Source organism: Mustela erminea, chromosome 8 (genome assembly GCF_009829155.1).
Source record: "Mustela erminea isolate mMusErm1 chromosome 8, mMusErm1.Pri, whole genome shotgun sequence".
Classification (NCBI taxonomy): domain Eukaryota; kingdom Metazoa; phylum Chordata; class Mammalia; order Carnivora; family Mustelidae; genus Mustela; species Mustela erminea.
In genome coordinates, this window is record NC_045621.1 from 103,885,437 (window position 1) to 103,902,621 (window position 17,185).

At 55.3% G+C, this 17,185-nt stretch overlaps 1 protein-coding gene across 1 annotated transcript in view; it reads left to right on the forward strand.

The window, feature by feature from the left end:
- GLI2 (GLI family zinc finger 2) overlaps positions 1–17,185 on the forward strand; it is a 243,073-nt gene that overhangs the window by 64,527 nt on the left and 161,361 nt on the right. Inside the window, exon 2 of the mRNA XM_032353899.1 lies at positions 69–240. Within this exon, the coding sequence (XP_032209790.1) occupies positions 99–240 (142 nt within the window). The 5' untranslated portion in view covers positions 69–98. The remainder of the gene's footprint in view (positions 1–68; positions 241–17,185) is intronic.

The following is a 17,185-nucleotide window of genomic DNA, read 5'->3' on the forward strand; positions in this document are numbered from 1 at the left end:
GGGTCGGCGGATCCCGACTGGGTCTGGGGGCAGTCCATGTTGGTGAACGTCTTTGTCTTTTCCTCCAGGGCTGTCACCCAGGACTATGAGCGGCTAAGATGGAGACGTCGGCCTCAGTCACTGCCACGGAGAAGAAGGACGCCAAAAGTGGGAGCCTGGAGGGTGCCGCTTTCCCAGACCCGGGCAGGAAGGCTTCTGCTCTCGCAGTGGCCGCCGCCGCGGCGGTAGCTGCCCACGGAGGTACGCTCGGCGGGCAGCAGGCGTGTTTTTCATTAGCCCGTTAGGATTTAATTAGACGGGTGGCCGATGTCATCGGGCAGGCATGCTGGGTTTATGGGGGGCGAAGAGGAGGGCGTCCCCCACCCCACCTCTCCCCCCCCCCCCCCCCCCCCCCCGCTCCCGGGGATCCCAGGCCCAGTGATGTGCGACAGCAGGCTTCTGGGGGGAAGGGGCGTCTGGCCGCCCTCAATCTGCTGCGCGGTCCCAGGTGCATTCGCTTGGCACATTCGAGATGTGCCAGCGACACGGCTCCTGGCCTCTGGCCCACCAGGGACTATTTTGGAAAGTAATTGTCTCCTGATCCCTTCTGGCTGTAATTAGAGGGTCAGGTACGGAATTTAGTATCCTTAGGTGAATTTCTGGCCAACTTAATTATAACAGAAGGACTCCACGAGCCACAGCCTCTCATTTACTGCCCCGAAGAGAAATAGTCTCTGGTTTCCACTGGTCCGTGCCAGCATCCCGTCGGGAAAGTTTGGCGGGAAGGGGAGACCTCCCCTTGCGTGCGCGTAGTCCATCTGGAGGCCGCAGAACTATTTCTGTCTCTGAGGAATGGAGAGTCTGAGATTTCTTTTCTTTCCCTTTTTATTCAAGTGCATTTAGTCATGGCCTGTTGCTCCTGCCGCTCAGGCACAGCTCAGGGAGCAACTGGGGGCAGAGAGGCCCTCATGGCTCTGGTGTTCAAGCATGGGCGGGGCTTCTCATGCTTTGATGCGCTCACACATGCGGCGGGGGCGGGGCTTGCCCAAGTGCGGAGCCCAGTTGAGCCTGTCTGGCAGGTGGGGCGGAGTTTCTGCATTTCCCACCGGAACTCAGGTGAGGCTGGTGTTCATGGTCCACTCCTGGCGCCTGGCGCATCTGGTGGCTGGAGCGCAGGGAATCGGCAGAAGCTCGGAGCGGGAGGAGGGAGCTAGTGTTTCTAGGAGTGAACTGGAGGACCTCTGTCTGGGTCGGTGTTACCACATTTGTTTTTATTCCACCCCTCATCCCCGCCCATGATTCTCAGTTGGAGGCTATTATCAGGCCCTGTGGCCCAAGTCTGGAGAGGAAGAACGGAGCCCAAGCTTCTCGCTCCCATGGGGAGGTGGGCGTTTGGCCTCCCTACTAGGATGTTGCCCCTGGACCCCTGTCCCTCCCTCTGCTACCAGCTGCGGTGGAGGAAGGAGCCAAAGCCCAAGGGGTCTCCCCACGCAGGGTAGTGTCAGGAGAAGAGGGCAGGGAGGAGCAGGGAGGGGAGGCTGAGAGTGGGAGGTCCAGTGGCCTGGTCCTCGGGCTGGCTCGTTCCAGGCCTGGCTATGTCTGCATGTGATCTGTTCCTTCTCCACGGCTAACCCTGTCCTGTGAGGACTGCTCAAGCTGTCCCTCTCTCCCTGATGGACAGACATAGGGCTCTCAGAGTGGCCTGAGGCAACTCTGACAAGCCTGGGCCTCAGTGCGTCTCTGGCCTGCCCCTGAGCTCTCTGCTCTCCCTGCCTCGGCCTGGGTCAGCCTCTCCCAAGCCATGAGCTGCTGGGGAACTGCCACACAGGGAGATTTACTGCCATCTGCAGCAGCAGAGAACAGACCTAGGCAGTAATTAGACAGTGATTAGGCTGTAATTGGGGGAAGCCCCTCTAGCGTCAGACCTGGTTGTCACCAATGGGCAAGAACAGCGAATGCTGGAGGGGATCTCAATCTAGGGCAACGGGCAGCAGGCCTCTAGCTTGGGGGACAGTGGTTCCACGGAGGCATCCAATCCCACTCTTCCCCACCCGCACCCTCACCCTTGGATGCTGCCCCTGCCTGCCCCGGCAGGCCTTTGTCCCCTCATTCCCTAGCCCCAGAGGAGCACTTGGTGGACTCGTTTCCAGCGGAGGGTGGTTGCGACCTGTCTTTGAAATAACTCTCGAATCAGGAGCAGCTAGCCCTGTGGACCCCCCTCACCGCCCCCTCCCTTGGAATGGGGTATCTTGGAACTGGCGCAATGGTGCTAGTGGACCATGACACCATGTTCCATGGGTGGGGGTTTGGGGAGGCCCAGTGGTGCTGCCCAGAGGGGACTGGCGTGGGTCTTAATTGCAGCCACATCCCCAGGGCTGTGCCCTTTTCCATTCTGGGCCCCATTTCCCCAGATGTCCTCCAAAGTCTTCATGATCTTGTGACAGTCTTCCAATACTGAACACTTAAGGCGGTTTCTGGTTTTTCACAGTAGGAAAATCACAAGGAAATGAAATATTTTTGCCTACAGAGGTATGTTCCTTCTCAGAACCAGAGCCATATAATCCCAGTGGAAGGGTCAAAGCCCCTGGAACCAGGAATGGGGTGACATTGGATCAAGGGGTCAGAAAGTGGCCTGGAATATAGGCTACCCCTCTCTCCACCCCACACACACGTCTGGACCTCGCAGCCCTGCCAGTTTGTAGGATCTGGTCCCTTTGTCATGGTGGCTGGTTGCTCACCACGGTGCTCCCACATTCTTGGACAAGACTCAGTCATCCTCTGGACTGATGTGTGATAAGCCACAAACACTCAGCTTGTGTGTTCCAGGAGAGGAGACCTCTAAATCAAACTGTAGAACATTTGTTGAATAGAACATTATGCAGCCACTGAAAATGTTTATCAAGACTTTATAATAATGTGGGGGGAGGATGTGCCTATGTTCTAATAGTAGGTGAAAAAAGCAGGGTACAAACCATATCTTACCTCTGTCACAACTTTTAGATTACTTGGAAGTACCATTAGCGGTGGTCACCCAGATAGGACTCAGGGTGATGGACAGTGCCTCCAGGAAGCTTATTCCTTTGGTTCTTAAGGACCTTCGGCCTTCTAGAACCCTCTATGAGACTGTTAACTTCTCTGAGAGCAGCAGTGGGCTAGAGCCAGCCCCTGCTGACTTGTATGAATGGAATGTAGATATTGCCCACTTCTTCCGCTCTTGACGTTAGGTTGGTAACTAGAAGTTGGCCACAGTGGGAGTAGTTAAGGCAGGAAGATTGGCAAACCCTACAAATCCGGACTGTGTGCTCCTGCCGTCTTCTGCCAGAGCCTGTTGTTGGACTTCTCCCAGCACACGGAGCTGCTGGGCACGAGGCTGAGGTGACAGGCACATCTATTTCATGCGTGCTCGGAGCCTCTTCGTTTTGTAAATGAGACTGAGACAAGGTAGGGAAGGGACTTGCCCAGGGTTACCTGCTGCTTTAACAGAGAGCAAGGTCTGAGGCTCCATCTCTCCCTGTAACACGGTGAGAGTCTTTATTGGTATTTGCTTTCCGATGGTGACTTTAGACTGTTGTTGGGTGATTTGGGCGTTAAAGCCCAGTCCGCTGAGACCTGATGGTACCTGTCCAGTCTCCACACCAGGCATAGCAAGTCACTCCTCTGTCCAACAGGCTGACTGCACCATCACTCTTCCAGACGGCCAGTTCTTTGAGATCTGGGGCCATGACTTATTTGCAGAGGAACCTAAAAAGTCACCTGGGCTGCCTGGTCCTTGTTGCTTTACCTCCCTTAGGTATCACGAGGCCGGACCTGCTGGGAGCTGGGCGTGGCCACTTGGAGTCGCTACCTCTCTGAGCCCACATATGCACAGCAGAACAGGGCAGTTGCAGAGGGCGAAGCAGGACTTGTGGTCAGACTGGGAGCAGCTTCTGTGAATCACCTGTCTGGCGGGAGCAGACAGCGGAAGCCCAGGCCGGTGGGTCTTTTCCCAGCCTCTTGAACTCTGGTGTTAATGCTTTGGAGGCCATAAATCTTTTTTAAAATCACATTTTGGCCCAGAGCTTTTTTCCCCTTTAATTTTTAAAATGGCGTAATTTTAAAGGCAATTTGATTCAGATGTTTTTCATTGCTTTTCACCAAAACTGCCCAAACACTGTCGTATTTTCCTCTGCAACAGTGGGTTTTCTTTTCCAAAAATATGTCTGAACCTGTCTGTGTGCCTCAGCTAAGCACCAGGGACCCAGCTACTCCAGGCCTCCGGGCTGGGACAACTGAAAAGTCTGGAGCCATAAAACTTGGAACTGAGTCTTGGTCTGAGAGCTTTGCTAAGTCCCTGAGGTCACACAGCCAGACAGGCTTTAGAAACTCTGTGAGGCGCCTACAGTGGCCCCATCTTACTGTCGCAGAGCGCCCGCCATGTGCTGGACCAGGGTCCTCCCCGTGTGGTCCCCCACCAGCAGTAGGAGCATCCCTGGGAGTTAGGCACAGCCCCCCTGCCCCCAGGCCTCCAGGAGCACTGCTTCTGGGAGTGGGGCCCAGCAAGGTGGGGATTCTGATGCCCTTATTAAGTGTTGGGCCCTCTGTGTTCTAGCTGCATGTGGAGCTGCTAGGGGACAGTTACAAGAGACGGCATGTGCTCACATTGGCCTGGCCCAGGGCACTTCATAGGGAGTGGCTTCTCCCATCGCTGCTCTTCTCCCAGGGGGCACAGAGAAGCAGTAGGAAACAGCTCAGACCCTAGAGCCACACCACCCTGGTAAGGCCCTGCTCTGCAAACCTTGGGCGCATCTGAACCTCCATTTCCAAATCTGCAAAATGGACACAGTCATGATCCCTACCTCACAGCATTGTGAGAATTACTTGTGTCGAACACTATAAAGTGGCAGGCACTAAGCGAGGTCTGTGTGAGGCCCAAGTTAAGGCTCTGCTTTATGAACAATTGCTAGTTTTCCTTGTCTAGGCCCTGGAGACTTTGTCTGACTTAAAAAGTCTTCCCTTCACTGGTGACTCTTGCTAGTTGACTTGTTGAGGCTGGACAGGGGGTAGGAAGACCAGATCTCTGCTGTCTTCCTCCTCGAGAGTGGTGGAGGGAGCCCTAGGCTAGAGATCGGGCCTGAGTGGATGTCCTGCTTTACTGCATTACCCCAGGCTGTCCTGGGTAGGTGACCTGAGTGGGTCGCTGGCCTTGCCCACTCAGCCTTCTCCCATGTACACTAGAGGGTGGGGTCAGACCAGAGGTTGCCGAATCTGGTCAAGCCCCAGCATCCCATGAGACAGCGGTATTAAATGCAGATCCCCAGGCCACTCCAGACCTCCAGGAATGGAATATCCCGCAGCCGGGGCCTGGGCGTGGGTGTCGACACAGGGTGCTGCTGGTCTAAGGCAGGGAGTGTATCCCTAGAGGAGGGCGCACTAACGGGGTGCCGCTGGTTCACACGGACTGGGCGGTGACCTGCCTGTCCACCAGGCTTGAGGACTGGGTGACTCTCGGCACATGGCTCCTTGCTGCAGGGAACTTCTGTGCCCCCCACTGCCCAGCCACCCCTACATCTAATTCACTGGCCCTGCTGGCTTCTTCGAAACTTTCTTCCAGAGGTGAGCCATTCCTGTCAGTCTTGGAATACTGCGTAAATACCAGGGTCTATAACCAAGCCAGGTGTTGCGCATTCTCGCTGAGATGCCAGGGTAAGGAAATGTACCCAGGTCACCTGGACCTTACTGTGCCCTGTCATTTATAACTGCCTCTGTGTCTTTGCCCTCTCTCTGTTTCTGGGCCATCCCCCTAGGATGCCCTAGGGGCACGGCATTTTTTGTTGACCTCCCCCACACCCCCAGCAAGGCAGACACCTGATAAAGGATTGGGGAGGGAGGGGAGTCTGATGCGGTAGTGCCAGGTGCATACGAGTGGGCTGATGTGGCCTGCTGCCCCTGAGGTCCCCAAGGGCCAGGATCAGTTGGGCTGGCCTGCTCCTTGGCCCTCCAGAGGCCCTTTGCAGCTCGCTGAGCAGGCCGGCCTCCCTGGCCTACCTGGACGGCTTCTCAGGGGCCACACACTTGCACCTTGGGCTGGAGGATTTGCTCAGGTGTGACTAAGTGGGCAATTATTCTTATTTAAGTGATTTTTAGGATGGCTGTTGTCACTGTTGCGGAGTTGGTTTTAATGGCCCAGCCACATGGAACAGCCAGTTCCCATCAGACTTTGTCCAAGAACAGAGCTCAGTCCTCCCTAACGGCTCCCTGCACCCAGGAAGTGGGATGCAGTGCAACCGTCCGGGTGTTTTCCAGGGTGGGGGGAGGGGGGAGCCTCTGAATGACTTAATGACACCCTGGTCCCATGCTCCAGGGCTGCACTGGAGGGTCGGGGCCCCTGGGGTCGAGGTGAGGGTTGGAGACTCCTTCCGGTCCCCAGCGGAATAGGGTACGAAGGACCCGGGCTATTCCAAGCTCCCCACTGTTCGTGGTGTGTTCTGGAGCTAACTTTTCTCAAGTCCGTAGAGTGGAGGTGGTGATGGGCACTACACCTGGCTCTAGGGAGCTGAAATGGAAGAGTGTTTAGAGAATGACCATCAGAGGGTCTGCGTAGCGACAAAATAAATGTTAGTGACACGAAAGTGAATGTCCATTCCTCTTGCGTCTCGTGGTCTCATGCCTCCCTGAGACCTCAGGCTCTTTTAAAGGTCACTCTGAAAGTCACTCAAAATGGCCCTGTCGGCTGAGCACCTGAGTCTTGCTTTCGGTGTTCAAGGCCCAGCCCCAGGTCTATGCTCTTGGAGCCTTCTGCCGGCTAACCTGGCCTTTCCCACTTGGTTTCAGAGGCCAGCGCACACACATTTCCACTTCAGACCCCATGTGTGTTTCTGGCTGGCGCCTTGTGAGCTCTGCCCCCAGGGAATGGAAACCCCTGAGGGCCGTCCTTGGTGGCTCCAGCTCCTGTTTGCTCCCCGAGGCCTTGGCCACGCCTGGTAGACACGACCTCGCATCTTGTGGTCCATTGTACATGTTTAACTATTGCAGAGTTGTGGGAAGCTTCAAAGCCATTTCCAATTACAGAACTGGGAGGAGCCTGAGAGATCATCTTGTTCAGATCGGTTCATTTTACAGATGTGAAAGCCAAGGTCCAGAGACCTGAGGGCACTGAGGGTCATTTGGTGACACTCCTGGGGCCGGAAACCAATGGGCCAGGAATTGCCCATGGGATAGGACCCAGCTGCTCCCAGGCCCTGCCCCCGTCCTGTCCCAAATCCCAGCTTCCCCAATTGATGGTGTTTATGTTGGAAACATTTTTCTGACGTTTGGTTCTGTCAAAACTAATTTTAGCATTTCTAAAGCTTGGTAAAAAATACAGTCTCATTACTTTGATGTCAGTGCATAGTTTACTATTAGTATATTCTGGGGTTTATCATTTTCGTCATGTTTAACACGGCTGCACCAGGCATGCACTATTAAATCTGGCTTATTTTACATTCCTGTCCGGAATTATTTATTTGTAACAATTTCCTCTCTATCAAAAGACACAGCTAATGCTGTGTTTTAATGTGTTATTTACACACAAAATAACCTATTTACAACTCAGTGTGCGCCAGAGGGAGAATGGATGGGCCCCAGTTTCCTGCGTTCTGTTATATCGGAGTTTAACAATCTGGTTTGCTAATAGAACCATTTATCATTGGTGTGGGGGGATAATTTATTTTATGTTTGTGGCCAGGTCTAACCGCCTCTGATCTTGGGAACATTTTGAAGATAATGAAGTCAGGCCGGGTGTTTGGGGTGGAAGTGGGGCTCCCGGAAGAGGAGGGGGACCCATGGCCTTCCAGAGGTGGCCTGGGTGCCTCTGGGTTCCCTGAGCTCGTGTGTGCATCCTACAGATAATTCTGGAACCCTGATCTGAGATGGGGTGAGGTGGAAACCCTATTTTTGCCCTTTGGGAGCTCCTAGTTGAAGACAGCTGGGGACAGAGAACAGGGCACTAAGGGGATGCTTGGGAGACGGTGACCAATCCCATCCAGGAGGCTTCATGCGGAAGCAGCCTCGGAGCTGGGCATTGAAAGATTTCATTCACCATTGCAGGGTTTCACCAGGTGCAAAGAGGCAAGGGTGGGCAGAAGAGGCAGCAGAGTGGCCTGGTGTGAGAGCAGGGGCTTGGGAGGGAGCATTTGGCCCATGTCGCTCTAGACTGTGCCTGAGAGGGGCTCCTGCCTCTGTGTCAGGTGGGGTGTCTAGCCTCTCCTCTCGTCACCGTGCCTCGGGGCACCAGTCACATAGGTTTAAGGCAGCCCCCTGCCAAATTGTCAGTGTCCACTCAGAATTGATCCCTGCGGGGAGAGGGGTCTTGGGAGGAGAGAGTGGACACAAGGAGTTTGGGGAGGGGTCCCTCGGTCTGGCAGCCAGGCAGGGCAGGGATGGCCAGTGGACCTGGGACTGGTGGGACCAGGGAAGGACTGCTTAGGAGTGAGGCCTGCGGGTGTCTGGGGCTCCTGCCGTGGATGTGTGCCACTCGACCTTGCAGGCCGAGGTCCCGTGGCTCTGTTGGTGCCTCTTTGAATGCACACTGATGGGCAAGGAGGGCAGAAGAGTGCCTCTGAATGAACCACTGCCCTGGGAAACCTGTGCCAGCACTGGGGCAGCAGGTAGGAGTGAGGGAGAGGACGCGTCCAAGAAGCCATAGTCTCTGTCCCCAGGAGGTGTGGCCCCGTGGAAGAACCATGCACCCCGACTAACAGTACAGCTGTGGCCAGTACCTGATGCTTGGAGTGATCAGAATCCTTCAGGGAAGGCGTAGGACCTGAAAAGGCTCTGATGTCTGAGTAAGGCCCTGGTAAGCACATGGTCTGCAGCTGCGGGACCCCTCTGACCCAGGGGCCTACAGGGAGCAGCTGCACACTCAGATCACCTAGTCGGGGACAGGTTACCACAGTGACGTTCTCAAGTGGGGCAGGGCTTAAGGCAAGCCACAGGGAATGGCACATGGAACAGCCAGCTCCAGGCTGGCCAGCGTGGTCTGGGGGCAGAGGCTTAGGCTTGGAATGGACATGGCTTCAATCCTTATTCTGCCCCATCGCGGTTGTGTATCCTTTGCTTATCTGAACCCCAGGGTCTTCACCTTAAAAGTGGACAAAATACTTCTCTTTTGAGGGTGAGGATTACAGGAAAGCAGTGTAAGGATCTCTGATAGTACCTGGTGTGTAGTGAGCATTCTCTACACAATGGTTGGTGTTTTCAGGATTATTGCTTTTGTTGCTAATGTGAGTATTTCTAGAACTATTGCTGAGAGTAGCACGTAGGCATCCAATAAATATTTGAGTGTGAATAAATGAATGAATGGATAAACGAATGTGTGGATGTCTGAACAGAATCTTTTATTTTTTTAAAGATTAAAAAAAAATTTTATTTGACAGAGAGAGACATAGCAAGAGAGGGAACACAAGCAGGGGATTGGGAGAGGGAGAAGCAGGCTTCCTGCCTAGCAGGGAGCCCAATGTTGGGCTCAATCCCAGGACTCTGGGATCATGACCTGAGCTGAAGGCAGACACTTAACAATTGAGCCACCCAGGTGCCCCTGAGCAGAATCTTTACGAGGAGTTGCTGCTTGTCCATGATGTGCAAGAGGGATTGGCCTTCTGGCCCAAGAAGCAGCATGTGCAAAGACCCTGGGAGCTGAGAATGGCCCTTCCAGCCCCTTGGGGAAGGAAGGGCTCCCTTGGCTCCTCAGTTCCCCAGCACGAGCTGCTGTCCTGGGACTGGAAAACCCCATGATACCATGTTCAGAGGCCCCCTCCTGGGTCTGTGTCCTGTGGATGCTGGAGGCCCAACCCAGCCCAGCTCTGGCTGTTCCTGGCTTGTTTGGATTCTGCTATGGGTTCAGCTGCTCTCTTCTCTTGGGCTGACAGGGAGGATAGGTGTGGAAGGGTTCTGGCTTGAGAAACTGCCCTTGGCCCAGACCCTGAGCCTGGCCTGGTTGACCCTGCTTCCTGTGGCCATGGATTGCCAGCTTGTGTTTGTGGGGGCCGGGGAGTCTGAAACCCTCATACCAGGTAGCAAGGCGGTTGGCCTGAGGTGGGTTGTTTCTGTGTCTGGTTTCCGCCCCACTTTGAGTAGTGACCCTGGAGAGGAAAGTTTGGGTTTTGTGTGGGGCTGGGTGGAGGGCATCAGGCACAGTCTTTACAACTTCCTGAGTCCCCACTATTGTGGAAATGAAGGAACGTCCAGGGGATGCTGCATGAGGGGCAAAGCAGCTGGTCCTGTGTGGTGTGAGGGCTGTCAGGACAGGAAAGTGTTCCCCAACTCTGCCTGAAGTGTTGCTTTGGCTGCAGGTGTATGCAGAGGCCCATGTTGTTCTAGTTCCCTCTGTGTGGCACGGGGTACCTGGGAGTTCTCATGGGAAGAGGGTCAGAAAAGGAGGTGCAAATTGCCCAAGACACACATTGCTCCCTCTGCAAGTTCTGAGGCTGGACGCCGGTGGGACCCTCGTCGCATTTGTGGTCCCCAGAGTCGGCTCATGGGTCACATCTCTCCTGGCTCTGTTGGTGAAAAGGAAGGCAATGGGTACCTTCAGTCAGAGACAGGCAAGCATGGGTTCACATCCAAGTACGAACATGGGCTGCCCTCACCTCATCTGTGAAATGGGGGTCATGAAGCCCCCTGGCCAGCTGCATAGGGCACGAGGGTCTGGCATGTGGGTGAAGAGACAGTGGTGTCACCTGCCTGAGAGGGCCTGGGCGGCTCCTGGTTGTATCATCAGCGGGCAGATCCATGCGGAACTTGCCAGCGGCCCACAACAGTGCCAACATCCCAGGCCCTAGCTTCCCCAGCTCTGGGCCCAGGATGGGGTGGGGAAGAGGAGGGAGAGAGGAGACAGCCATTCGCTCTTAGGTACAGACCCAAGAGAACTGGAATCACAACCCACACCGAGACTCACGTTCAGATGTTCACAGTGACACGGTTCACAATAGCTCCCAAACAGAAATAACCCAGAGTTCCATGAGCTAGCTAACGAATATAGCAGTATATTCGCTATAGCTAGCAGTATATTCGCGCATGGAATATGATTCAGCCACAAAAAGGAACGCAGTACCGAACTATGCTTCAACATGTATGAATCTCGAGGACATTACGCTCTGTGAAAGCAGGCAGACGCCGAGGGCCACGTATCATAGGACTCCATTTATGTGAACTGTCCCAAACAGGCAAATCCATAGAGGCAGAAAGTAAAGGGCAGGAGGGAATGGGGAGGGACTGCTAATGGATGTGGAGCTCCTTTCTGGATCATGTAGTGTTCTGGAATTACATTGTCGTGACAGTCGCACAACCCTGAGAATATAGTAAAAACCACTGAATTGTATACTTCCGAAGGGTGAGTTTTATGGTATGTGAATTATATCTCCATTTCAAAAAGAGGGAGAGAGGGAGGAAGGAAGGGCGGAAGAAGGGGTGGGGGAAAGAGGGGAGGGAGGAAGTTAGAGGGGACGAGGGGCAGGCCCAGCGCAGCCTGCGCCCCCAGCGCCTGTCCCCAGGCTGCGTGAGCCACGCTGTCCCTCAGGGCGTGACCCGGTTCCCCTGGCCAATGAGCAGCCTCCCCAGCCAAGTCTATAGGCTCCAGAAACTCTAAAAATAATTGGAGTGGAAGGAGGGTGTTTAATGACAAAGTAAATAATTACATTAAGGGTGTGAGTTTGGAGGGAGCTGAGTAAATCACTTTAGAAAGAGCACCAGCCTCCAGCTAACTTCCAGTCCTTTATCACCAGGCCCCGTCCTCCCCCGGTCTCTGAATAATTGATTGTGGCAGGCTTTGTGGGCCCAGCCGCAGCAGGGGCCGTCGGGGTCAGGCGGGGCCAGGAGAGCTGGCCAGCCCGCAAACCAGCGTACCCCGCCAGCCCCACCTGCTACTCCAGGTAGATGGGCCCCCTGGGGTGGGGAGGCACGGGTCCCTGCCCTGTTGGGAGTCAGGTGCTTTGCTGGGAAGGACCAGGGCTCAGAGATGGGTGGTAGCCCTCAGCTGGAGAGGGCCAGCTTCTTCTGTGCTTCTGAGAATGAGGAGCTTCAGGGCCCATGGGGCCCACTGAGGCCCAAAGAGGGAACAGTTAGCTAAGGCCGCACGGTGAGCAAGTGACAGGTCCGGTAAGAAGTAGAACTGGGACTCCCAAGCCCAGCCTTGGGATGGGCACCCAGGAATGGCGGGCCTTAACCAATCAGTGGTGTCCCCAGCACACGAGGGATGATACAAGCCCTCCTCAGAGCAGCATTGAGGGGTGGGTGTGAAGGAGTGCCAGGCAGTCTGTGGCTCCTGGGAAGTGGTACTGCTGGCCAGGGTCGGCACCATGAGGGGTGCAGTTGCACCCTCCCACCTTCTCTGTCCTGGCCCAGAGGCCCCGGTTTGCTCCTTCCCTCCACTGTCCTCTCTTCCTGAACCCCATAGCCTCACCCTGTCCTCAGCAAGTCCCAGCCCGTGGCTCCAGGGCCCCCTTTTCCTCTCCCCAAGCCTCTGTCTTGTCTCAGGCGGGCTCTCAGCCAGAGGCGACGGGGGATGGGCTGACGGCCGGACTTAATACTAAGCCGCAAGAGCGGCATTTGTGGTGTGTGAGGCTATAGGAAGACAGCTGCACCTGAAGCAATGTCTCTTCTCTGATGGAAACCGAGTCAGGACGCTCAGTTGCAAGGGAGAGAAACCCACTCAGGCCTTCCCAAGTTTAAACGGATCTTGTGGCCTTCGTAACTGGGCAGCCACAACCAGCAGAACTCGAGATTCCAGAGATGCTTTTGGGACACGGTCTCTTCCTCTCCGTCCTCCCGGCCGGCTTGCCCCTCACTTGGCATGCAGGCAGCCTCGCCTTAACCAGGTGTGGAGCACTGCTGCAGCGGAATATGGGCCTGGCACCCTGAGCTCTCCTGGGGGAAGCCTCTCCTTCCAGGTGATTCTAGCAAAAGTCCGGGGCCTACTCTCATTGCCCTGCCTTGGACCCCCTGCACCCTGTGAGCCAGTCACTGTGACCTGGCCATGTGCTCTTATGAACACTTGCTGGTGAGGGGAGGGTCAGCCTCCCTGACCGGTAGGGAGATCACGTGCTCCCTGTGATGCTGGGCAGGCCAAATAAAAATGTCATCCTTGCTTCAGCCAGTTGACAGGAGGGGGATACCTTGGGGGCTTTGGGCACCTGTGGACACTCGCCAGTGAATGGAGTCAGGGCTCTGGCTCTTCATAAGTAGGGAGCACTCCTCTGGTCCTCTCTTCCCTGGACCACCTCCTTTGGGCGACATCTGGAGTGCCCAGGCCTCTCTCCCTTCCCTCCTGGTCCTTTTGAGCTCCCCATGGGGGAACATGAAGGTTTCGAGAAGTACCGGGGGGGGGGGGGGGTAGAGAAGTGACTAGAAGTTCCAGGGGTAGTGCTGTTAAGGAGGGTTTCTTAAAGAAGGAGGGACGTGTGGGACAGGGTCCTGAGAAGGGGACATGAGCAGAGGCCTGAGGGTGAGGGACAGGGTAGGGACCAGAGCACCTGCATGAGAGGAGGCATCACACAAAGAGGTGGGAGGAGCAACACAGTTGGAAAGGGAGCTTTGAGTGGCTGTGGGGAGCCTTGGATGCATGCAGGGAAATTTGGACTATGGGCAGTAGAGAGCCATAGAAAGGCTCTGAGCAGGGGAGGGACATGGAATAAACATACTCTTCTGCTAGATTGACTTACATCCTGTGAATTGAAGCATTCCATCCCCACTGAAGAAATGCAGATGACTTCTGAGGGATTTCTCTGCTTTTCAGACCTTCCTCTCTCACTGCTACCCTACCTCTTTTCCGTCTTTTTACAGATGTTTTTTGGGACTTCACATATGCTGAGCTGTGTTCTAACCTCTACATGCTCTGGACTGTTGTTAGCATCATCTAGAAGGAGACTCTTCTCCATGCGAGCTATGTCAGGCCCGCGCTCACACACGATAGCTCTGAGCCGACAACACACGGTCCATTTCTTCTGGAACTGACAGCCCAATCGGGCATGACAGGAAGTACCCGGAGAAATGACCGTGCTGCGAAGAATGTCGTCTGGGTCCCCCGGCTGGGGAGACAGGGTTGGCCTGCCTTTCCCAGGGTTGTGAAAACCACTGAGTCTGTCCGAAATGCTGATGAGGCAGGGTGGAAACCACTTGCTGGGGGCGGAGAGGTTGATGAGCTGGGACAGGGCACTCCCCTGCCATCCCCGTGTGGGGAAGTTGGGATGCTGTGGGAGCAGCTGGGGTGGAGCCCATGGGGGAGACACCTGGACTCTGAGCACTGTGAGCACAGGGACAGCTCCTTGGTCTGTTGCATGGGGCGGGCATGTCCTCCCTGGTAGGGCTGAGCTCAGCACTGAGGCAGAGGCCCCGTCACAGTGCTGCCCTGTGGGGGCTCTGAAAGGACCGACTGCAGTGGTAGCCTGGGGGACCCCTTCTCTCTGTTCCTGAACCATCATTCTATCCTCTTTCCCTTTTTCTGGAATGTTCCCTCCCAGGCCGTCCCGCTTAGGTCTGGCCCAGGTGGCCTGTCTCCTCACCTGGACCTGTGTGTGTGTGCCATCCTCCACTCTTGCATGGCGATGGAGGTGAGCGTCCCCTGTCAGGTAGAGGCTGAAAGCTGTGGCCGTTCTTCTTGCCATTCATTGCCAGGCCTGAGTGAAGGTGTGGGAACACGTGGCCTTGGCCTGAGCAAAGATGTGGGAACACGTGGCCTTGTTCTGTTGGGGTCTCTGAACCCAGAGACACACGGGCCCTCTGTTCCTTGGCAGCTGTCATCCCCTGGGAGCCCTGGGAGGTCCTGAGGAGGTGGCCACCAGGCCCTGCGTGACATCTTTGGGAGTGTTCAGGAGAATTCTGTGTGCCACGGAACGCGAGACTCTGCCTCTCTCCTGTTGGTGTCACTAACGCTGACCAAATGTCTCGGCAGGGCTGTGGGTGGTCAGACATGGTTTTGTGCATGTGTCCCCGAAGAGGAACCAGAAGCTTCTGGGATCTTAAAAAACACAAAATGAAACAAAAAACAGAGTCAGTGTTTCCCTCCACCCTGATTCTAGGAACTTCATTGCTTTGGGACTATGGAGGGGGCAAGAGCGGCCTTTGAAAGTTTTTCCCAGCGTAGGTGGGGGCGGAATGGACACCCCCAGAAGATGCTGCGGCCCGTGTGTCCTTGAGCTCCCTCATCCCAGAACCGGCCCAGCTGCACACCCAGAACAGCCTGACCCGCTCAGCTGGGGTGTGTCCTGGGGAGGAGGAGAACCCAGTCCAGGGCCACACTGAGACTCCCTTGGTCCTGCTTTGCTAGAACTTCTCAGCTGGGCGGCTGCCAGGGGGCAGATGGCCCCCACTTCACAAGCATGCTGGCTCATTCCCTTGTCCGTGGTCTTGTGTGCACGGATGTGTCTGGTCCTTCATCGTCAGGTGTCCCCTTCCCACCCTGGCCCCCACAGTGCCTTGCCTTTCTTCGGGACAGCCTCCTCCCCACCACACACCAGCCCCCCCCACCACTGCTTGGGGCCACCCTGTCCTGAGCAGAGAGTCACCCCCAGCCTCCCTGACCCTCAGACTGTGCCCCTGGTTTGAGGTTCCTTGCACACAGGGCATCCTAGTTACAATGCTTAGAGCGTCTACAGTAAGGATTCTAACACACATGATCTATTTGGAGGTGTAGGGAGGGAATGGAGGAGGGGAGGCAGGAGAGGGAAGGCACCATAGCAAGCCAGCTGCTACCAAGAACTACTGCACTTTTACCCCAAGGGCAGACTCCAGGACCCCATGTGATCCATTCTGCCCAAGGGGCAAGCAAGCCAGGGTCCAAACACCACCAGCCCCTATCAGTCCTTGTTTGAGGGCTGCTCTGGCACTTCCGGCCTGTTCGGTTGTCAGGCAAATGGGGCTCTGGGGGGCAGAGAAAACCCTCAGTTAACCACCAGGGCTGTGGACCGGATGTTAGGTGTGCATGAGCCAAAGTGGGAAGGGCGTGAGGACAGGAGACTCTACTCTGGGGAGATAGAGGTGGTGCTTAAAGGGCGTAATTTCTGGGGGTTTAGGCATCCTTTTCTGGGTCCCTCTGGGTGTCAGAGTGTACTTCCCAGGCTGAGGCGAACAACTTGGCTGTTGCCAGACATCAGTGCCTTCATGGGGATGAGTTTCTCAGATGCTGTGTTGAGAGACTGAGTTTGATGGGGGAAGGGCACCGGAGGACAGGAAAGAGGCTGCTGCTCAGAGAAGGGGCCAGAAACGTGCCCAAGCGACCCAAAGATCCCCTCGCCGTGTCATCAGAGATAAGGGCCCGTGTTCTGCCTTCTTGAGGCCTGGCAGCGCCGGAAGTCCTGGGAATCAGGGATGATCCTCCTAGACTGGCCTTCTGGAATGGAGGAGACCCCAGACCCCGAGCCCCAGGGATGAGCCTGATTTACAACCAGTCACTAAAAATATATACAGTGGAATGAAAGCTTCTGTTACTGAGGCAGGCTCTCTCCGGCCGTTGTAAAGATAAGTAACGGCAGTTATAAGGCCACTTAAACCCTTACCTTTAGGGTATAAAGGGGTCTCTGCAGACAGTAAGTCTTTATCGAGAAATGTTTACTCATAAAAAAACACAATGAAGCCTGGGAGAGAAGGCATCGGCATCTCAGCCATCAGGCATTCCTGCCTTTATGGAGCTAAGGCTCTTCATAACAGGAGCCGCAAATCACTGTGGCCCCAAGGTGGGGGTGGGAGAAAGTTAAACCTGACTGCTACCTCCCGGGGTACCACCATCTGCCCCAGTTCCCTTCCCCCATTGGCGGAAGGGACCATCCCGGTGACAGGGCGCTCCCCTGGTTCCCCAGCACCATGGGGCCAAGTCCAAGCATGGGAAATGTGGTCCCTTGCCTGCCTCTGGGGTCCCACAGTGCCCCTCCCACATGCCGGCCCCTGGTACCTGTGCCTTTGTGCCCTGCTCGCTCTCCCTGGGATGCCCACCTCTGCTCTCCTACTGGGCTGGCACCTGCTGGTCCTTTTGGGGCCATAGAGGTTTCCCAAAGTGTCCAGTCCCTTAAAAATTACCAAGGACCCTGGAGAACTTCTTTTTAGGGTGTACTATCTTTATCAGTATGGATGGTACTAGAAATTTAAGGTGAGAATGTTTGTAAATGTTTTAATTTTTCATCCATTTAAAAATAACGGCACCCCCACTGTTTTTATCAACAATAACTATTCTCCAAAATTAGAAAGTTAAGGGGAAGAATGG